Below are 7,158 nucleotides of genomic sequence, written 5' to 3' on the forward strand. Positions count from 1 at the left end.
AAAAAAAAAAAAAAAAAAAAATAATAATAATAATAATGATAATAATAATGATAATAGTAATGATAATAATAATGATAATACTAATGATAATAATAATGATAATACTAATGATAATAGTAATGAAAATAATTCAAGTGAAGATCAAAATTCTTCGGAGTTTACCTTAAAAGATAATAATAACTATTATGATGATCATATGAACATGATTCTTACAAGTAACGAGTGTAATGAACTTAATAAAATAAATTATAATAATTTAAATGATTCGGATAATGTTAGTCCTATTGAAGGAGACATAATGAATAATTCCATGTCCTTATCAACTCATATAAATAAAAATAATAAAAAAAAATTAAGACGCACTTCTATGAGCGGTTCTTTAAAAACATATAATTCGTATAATTTTAAAAACATGGCATCTATAAATAATCGTGATAATAATTTAAATTCCTTTTTGAAGAAAAAGATATATAGTACTGGTAGTATGTATGATATAAAAGTACCTATTAAAAAATATTTCCAGGGGTTAAAAAAAATTAATAATTTATTATCGAAAGGTAATAATAATGATATTGTGAATGATGAAAATATTAACAATTTTGTGAATGATGAAGATGTCAACGATTTTGTGAATGATGAAAATATTAACAATTTTGTGAATGATGAAGATGTCAACGATTTTGTGAATGATGAAGATGTCAACGATTATGTGAATGATGAAGATGTCAACGATTATGTGAATGATGAAGATGTCAACGATTTTGTGAATGATGATGAACGGGAAGTTGGTGCTTCTCATTTTATAGTAAATAATAATGATGATGATCAAGATAAATACAATCTTGTGAATAAAATAAATATGGAAAATCTTAACAAAATGAACAAAGAATATATGCCGAAGGATGAAGATAACATGATGTATTTAAAACAAAGAGATAGTAAAAACAGCTTTGATAATTATTGGGATGTAGACGATATTAATAAGAAGGGTCCTTTCCCGTTATCAAAATTGAGTGTCTTTCTAAATGAAAATGGGAATAATGAAGAAGTTAATAATATGGAACTTGAACTTAATAATATACAACATCACGATAACAAAGGAGATGCTAAACAACCTAATAATTATGTTATGGAAGAAAATTATTTAGTAGAAAATTTTATTAACAAAAAAAGCAACGATCTAAAAAGCGCTCCATATGATGATAACCCTACTAGTCTAAATACAAATGAAAATAATGTGTATAATAATGTAAAAGACGAAATAGAAGTTTCTATAAATAAAAATACAAATAAAAATATAATTAATTTATACGAAAATAATTTTAAAAGTATATCACAGTGTCCTCTTGAAGAAAAAAGGATAAATCACGTGTTTAAAAAATTTTTAAACAATGAAGATTTAGATATTCATATAAATAGAAATATGGATAATGAAGAGGAAAGTCTAAGAATTAACGAAATTAAAGAAATAATTATGAAGTATGCAAATAATAGAGGTTATGGTAAAGATGGAGATTGGACATCTGAGCATGTGATTAATAAAAATGATGATAATAAAAGGGATGATAATAAAAGGGATGATAATAAAAGGGATGATAATAAAAATGATGATAATAAAAATGATGATAATAAAAGGGATGATAATAATAATAGTAATAATAGTAATAATAGTGATGGCAATTTTTTTGTTGAGAATATTACACCAGAAGAAAGAAATAAAATAGATGAATTTTTAAAAAAACATAATTATCTATATAAAATAGAAAGCACTACAAATTTATATACAGATGAAGGAAAATTAAAAGTGAATCCTACGGGTGATATAAATGTACAAAAGGGTGGTGATTCTATAAATAGCCCAGGTAATAATAGAAACAGGAATGATACGAATAACAGTGGTAATAATAATAATAGTAATAATATAAATGATAGTAGTAATAATACTAATCATAATAATAGTGGGGGTAATAATAATAATAATGACGAAGACGATGATGATGATAATAATAATAATAATAATAGAAATAATAACAACTTTAGTAGTAGTAATAATACAAATGAATTGGTTTCAAAGGTAAAAAGGCGAATTATTGATTGTAGGAATAATAGATTAAATTGGGGTTCCACTCAAGTTATTATAGATATTGATGATACTATAAGATCAAGTGGAGGATATAAATTTTTTAATTATAATTTAGGAGGGGTAGATGCACAATATCAAAGAGGAGAGACTTATCCAGGGTCTTTTCAATTTATTTTTGAATTAGCTATGAATAAGTTAGCTGCAGAAGCTAAACCATTATTATTATCTGTGTTAACAGCTCGAATTCCTCAAGTACCTATAACAGAAGATTCTTATTTAAATAAAAAATTTAATGAAGTAGCTGAAAGAAGAGGAATAAAACATTGGGGTATTGATTGTGAAAATAAGATTTTATATTCAACTTTGAAAGAATGGGTTTGGAATGAAACCAGGGGTGAAAAGAAATTTTTTAATTTTAAACAATTACATAAATATGTAATACAACAAAATTCATTAGTAAGATATATATGGATAGGTGATACAGGTGATATGGATAGACAAGCTGGTGAATTAATGATTAAAACTTTTCCACAAAGAATTAAAGCTGTTTTTCTTCATCATGTCAAAGGGAAAGATGATAATACACTCTTACCAAGTGATTATTTTATAAAATCAGTACCCATCTTTTTTTTTCGTACATATATCGGAGCAGCAACCAAAGCACATGCATATAATCTAATCGACAAAAAAGGGTTAACAAGAGTATTAGTACAAGCCGTTCTAGATCTTGAAAAAAGTAAAGTACCAGCAGATTCATCTAAATGGGAAGATCTAATAAAAGATATTATTTTAAGTGATGCATTAGATGAACTAGATAAATATAATGCTGAAACGGTTAATAGAACTAAAAGAATTATAGCACAAAAAATGAAAGAAATATCAGAAAGGAAATTACATTTTATAAGTTAAAAAAAAAAAAAAAAAAAAATTTTATTCATCATAATAAATATATTGTTATAAATTAATAAAAAATGGTACACAAAAGGTGTATGTATATATATTATATATATGTATGTATTATTTTTATTTTTTAATATTTTTATTTTTTTTTTTTTTTTTTTTATACCCTTTAATTAAAACAATAGAACTATTTTTAATCACTTTATGTGATGTTAAATTTATTTGATATTTTATATTTTTATAATATATATTCATATATTCAATACAAAAAAAATGTAATAAATAAATAAATAAATAAATAAATAAATAAAAATAATATAAATAAGTAAATATTTAAATGTAAATATCAATGCTGATATTTCTTACCTGTACATTTAATATTACAAATATATACATATATATATTATTATATATATATATATATATATTTAAAAATTTAATAAATATTATAGAAATAAAATTATATTTTATTTTTCATTTTATATTTTTTTCAAAGTCGGAACGTAGAACATATTTATACTACTAATATATAATTTGAGGAAAAAAAAAAAAAAAAAAAAAAAAAAAAAAAAAAATTTAATATATATAAAATAGATGTTTGCATTTAGGAAATATTTAAAAAAATATTTACCATGAACATCAATCTTTTATTTCCTTTAAATTTGAAAAAAATATCTTCATATCTTCATATCTTTTTTTTTTTTTTTTTTTTTTTTTTTTTTGTAAAATATGCTATAACTATATTTTTAAAAAGTATAAATAAATGAACTATGACGAAGGAATATGTTGTAAAGGCTAACGACGTATACATTTTAATAAAAATGTAAGATTGAAAATAAATTTATTTCTTATTACATCTTGATTATCCAAATATGTAAAAGATATATATATATATATATATATATATATATATATTTATTTATTTATTTATTATTTTTTTTATTTATTTATTTTTTTCGTAGTTGTAACTTGTTAGATATAAATGCAGTAAGCCATGTAAAAACAGCAATAAAAAGTATCATCTTAGATTTGTTTGGGATATCCATGTTATTAATGGTTAGTTTTAAAATTATAAAACTAGTAGATGATAATATGTTTTTTATTTTGAAGACGGATATAAGGTAATGTTATTCAAAAAATTGTATAATTTTATTTTTTAAACAGATAAAATTCAATAAACCACATTCGTATTTTGTCCTTCACATAAAATATATATATATATATATATATATATATATATATATATATTTCCTTTATTTCTTTTTATTATTAGGTTCTTAAACTTATTTTTATATGTCATACAACCTGACCACACGACTAAATACGAATTTTCTTTAGAGGTCATAAAGGTATCCAATTTTTTGCCGAATATTACCTGCACATCAAACAGTAACATTCAAATTGAAAATATGTAGATTACCTTTTTTTTTTTTTTTTTTTTTTTTTTCTATTTCGTAATTTAATAATATACAACAAATATATATATGTATATATGTATATATTTATTTATATTTATTTATTTTTACTTTTATATTTGTTTGTTTTTTAAAGATACCATTAAGCGTTAAAAAGAAAACTAACAAAAAATCATATAAAGTAGATAAATATATTTTTAAAAAATAATAATAATAAATTAATTAAATACACTTACGTGTATATATATATATATATATATATATATATATATATATATAACAGTATGGTTGATATAAAACATGTCTGTCCCTGTAGGTTTATAATGTTTATAAATTAAAAGTTTAAAAAGTAAAGAAAATATAATAAAAGAATTAAAGTTATTGATAAATAGGAGGAAAAGGCAAATGAAATTTCTTCTCTTTCTATTCTTTCAAAAATTTCAGAATTAGAAAATGAATGCTTGTTAACTCCAATACTTCTTGTATTATTTGTAATCCGAGATTTGTTATTCATATAAACATTCATCATTAGATTATCTTGTTCATTATTTGATTGACAAATACATGTAAAATCAACTTGATTTTTTACATCTGGTAATTTTGAAAATATAGAATATTTATCACCTTGTGTTATCATATTAATTTTTAGAACTGTTTCTATAGACACAACATTATATTTACTTGCATCCCATTTTCTATTCATATTAAAACGATCTTCTTCTTTCACTTCTTCATTAGGATATTTTTTTACATATACATTTGAAAAACAACCATCAGGTTTAATTGAATAATCTGATGGACACATTAAACTTATGAAATCTCCACTCTTCGGATATACGTCACATACTTTTACACGACGAGGACTCATATTACTAAAAGTAGTTATAGCTGTCGATTCTTTATAATCAGCATTAAAATCACATCCCGGTATTTTCCTAAGAACACCATTTGATATATGTATTCTTAAAACCTTCTTAACCACAACATTATTTTCTTCCATATAACAAAAACAATCAAAATTTCGATGTGTTAAAACAACAGGAGGAACACTAAATTGTGATGTATATAAATTCCCTTCTTCTTTATGTACCACATTATAAGAACCACGAACATATTCTTTTAAAAATGTTAACTTACTTCCAACAAATATATAATCAAAACAAAATTGTTTCTTGTCGAAATGTTCTCGTTCAACCCCATTCATATTTCGGATATCATTATTTAAACTATATGGACATGAATATTCTACAACATCTCCTGGTACTAGATTTAAAGGCACAAACTTTCTTTTTTCTGTTCGAAAATCCACCTTTTTGTTTTCTACTTGACCTTTACATGTTAATATGCAGAATATTATAACGATTCCTGTAATGATTGACCAGCGCTTCATCGTAAACATATTAAAAAATATAAACAGGGGTAATGTGTGATCACAATTATATATATATATATATATATATATATATTTTTTTTTTTTTTTTTTTTTTTTTTTGGCTAGTTATAACACATCCGAATTGATCTTTTTGTATTTCGTTTTTTCTTTGAAAACAAAATGACAAAAATGCGGATAAAAATTAAAACAATGATGTAATATATAAATGTAATAAATTTATGTCTTTTTAACAAAACAATCCAATAAATAAATACATAATAATGTATACATTAAAATGTATATAGTTTTTTATTTTATTTTTTATGAACAAGTCATGCGTTCAGGCTAAAAAAGAGATTTTTTTCGCCCTTTTTGTTAAATTTATTTGATTAAAAAATAAAAAAAAAATATACATATATATATATATATGTATATATATATATATAAAAGCTTAGAATTATAATACAACAAAGGGTTTTTTAATTATTATTATTTGTGGTTGTATATACAATGGTTGAGTAATATAATATACATACATATATAATATATAATATATATTATATCATTATATTTATATTGATGTATATTAAATAAATAAATAAATATATATATATATATATATATATATATATTATATGTGTGGGTATAATTATGGCTCTTCAAAGTTCGCATAAATATATATTTCTTGTTAAAATGAATTATTCTCTTTTTACATTGATCATAAAAGAATATTTGTATATATATATATATATATATATATATTTATTTATTTATTTAAAGATAGGGAATCTTACACATATATAATATTTGTGTGTGCATGTGTACAATTATTATATTTTTTTTCTTTTAATTTAAAAGATTAAAAAGAATAGAAAAAGACATTTGCAATATGTCACATTTAATTAAAAAGCATACAACTTAAATGTTAACCATTACAAAGGAAAAATAAATATAAATATATATATATATATATATTAAATCATAAACAAATTAAAATATCAATATATTAATATTGAATTGAAAAAATAAAAATATATGTACAATACATATGATAAAACAATTATATTTTTTGTTTTTTAAGACCAACATATTATATAATTTAACAAATATATATATATATATATATATATAATATATTTTTTTTTCTTTTTGTTTTTTTAAATGGATACTTTTTAAAGCATTTCTCAATTTAATTTTCACTTTTTTTTTACTGTACATGTACAAATTAAAAAAAATATATATAAATAATATAAACTGCTTAGGTATTTCTCTTTTATATATATATTACTTTTTTCTAATAAGTAATTACAATAATATTGTATTATTATATTTCCTACTATATTTTTATATTATACAATAAAATATTTTGTGTCTTTTTTTTTTTTTTT

General features: G+C 20.9%; 3 protein-coding genes across 3 annotated transcripts in view; 2 read left to right on the forward strand and 1 right to left on the reverse strand.

Annotated features, from left to right (window-relative positions):
• The window catches only part of PRSY57_0507000 (hypothetical protein), a gene marked incomplete at both ends in the record, with an annotated part of 4,389 nt that extends 1,397 nt beyond the window's left edge, over window positions 1–2,992 (forward strand). The window contains one exon of the mRNA XM_012906141.2: window positions 1–2,992. This exon is cut by the window's left edge and continues 1,397 nt beyond it. Coding sequence (XP_012761595.2) covers window positions 1–2,992 — 2,992 coding nt within the window.
• A 761-nt stretch (window positions 2,993–3,753) lies between these two features.
• On the forward strand, window positions 3,754–4,398 carry PRSY57_0507100 (hypothetical protein; the record flags this gene model as incomplete). The annotated part of the gene is made up of 3 exons (XM_012906142.2): window positions 3,754–3,806; window positions 3,946–4,104; window positions 4,257–4,398. The coding sequence occupies 3 exons, from the start codon at window positions 3,754–3,756 to the stop codon at window positions 4,396–4,398; spliced, it is 354 nt and encodes a 117-aa protein (XP_012761596.1).
• Window positions 4,399–4,732: 334 nt separating this feature from the next.
• PRSY57_0507200 (6-cysteine protein) lies at window positions 4,733–5,788 on the reverse strand (the record flags this gene model as incomplete). Its single annotated transcript, XM_012906143.2, has 1 exon — window positions 4,733–5,788. The coding sequence occupies one exon, from the start codon at window positions 5,786–5,788 to the stop codon at window positions 4,733–4,735; it is 1,056 nt and encodes a 351-aa protein (XP_012761597.2).
• Between the last annotated feature and the right edge of the window lie 1,370 nt (window positions 5,789–7,158).

The sequence above is a fragment of the Plasmodium reichenowi genome, chromosome 5, assembly GCF_001601855.1.
Source record: "Plasmodium reichenowi strain SY57 chromosome 5, whole genome shotgun sequence".
Lineage (NCBI taxonomy): Eukaryota > Apicomplexa > Aconoidasida > Haemosporida > Plasmodiidae > Plasmodium > Plasmodium reichenowi.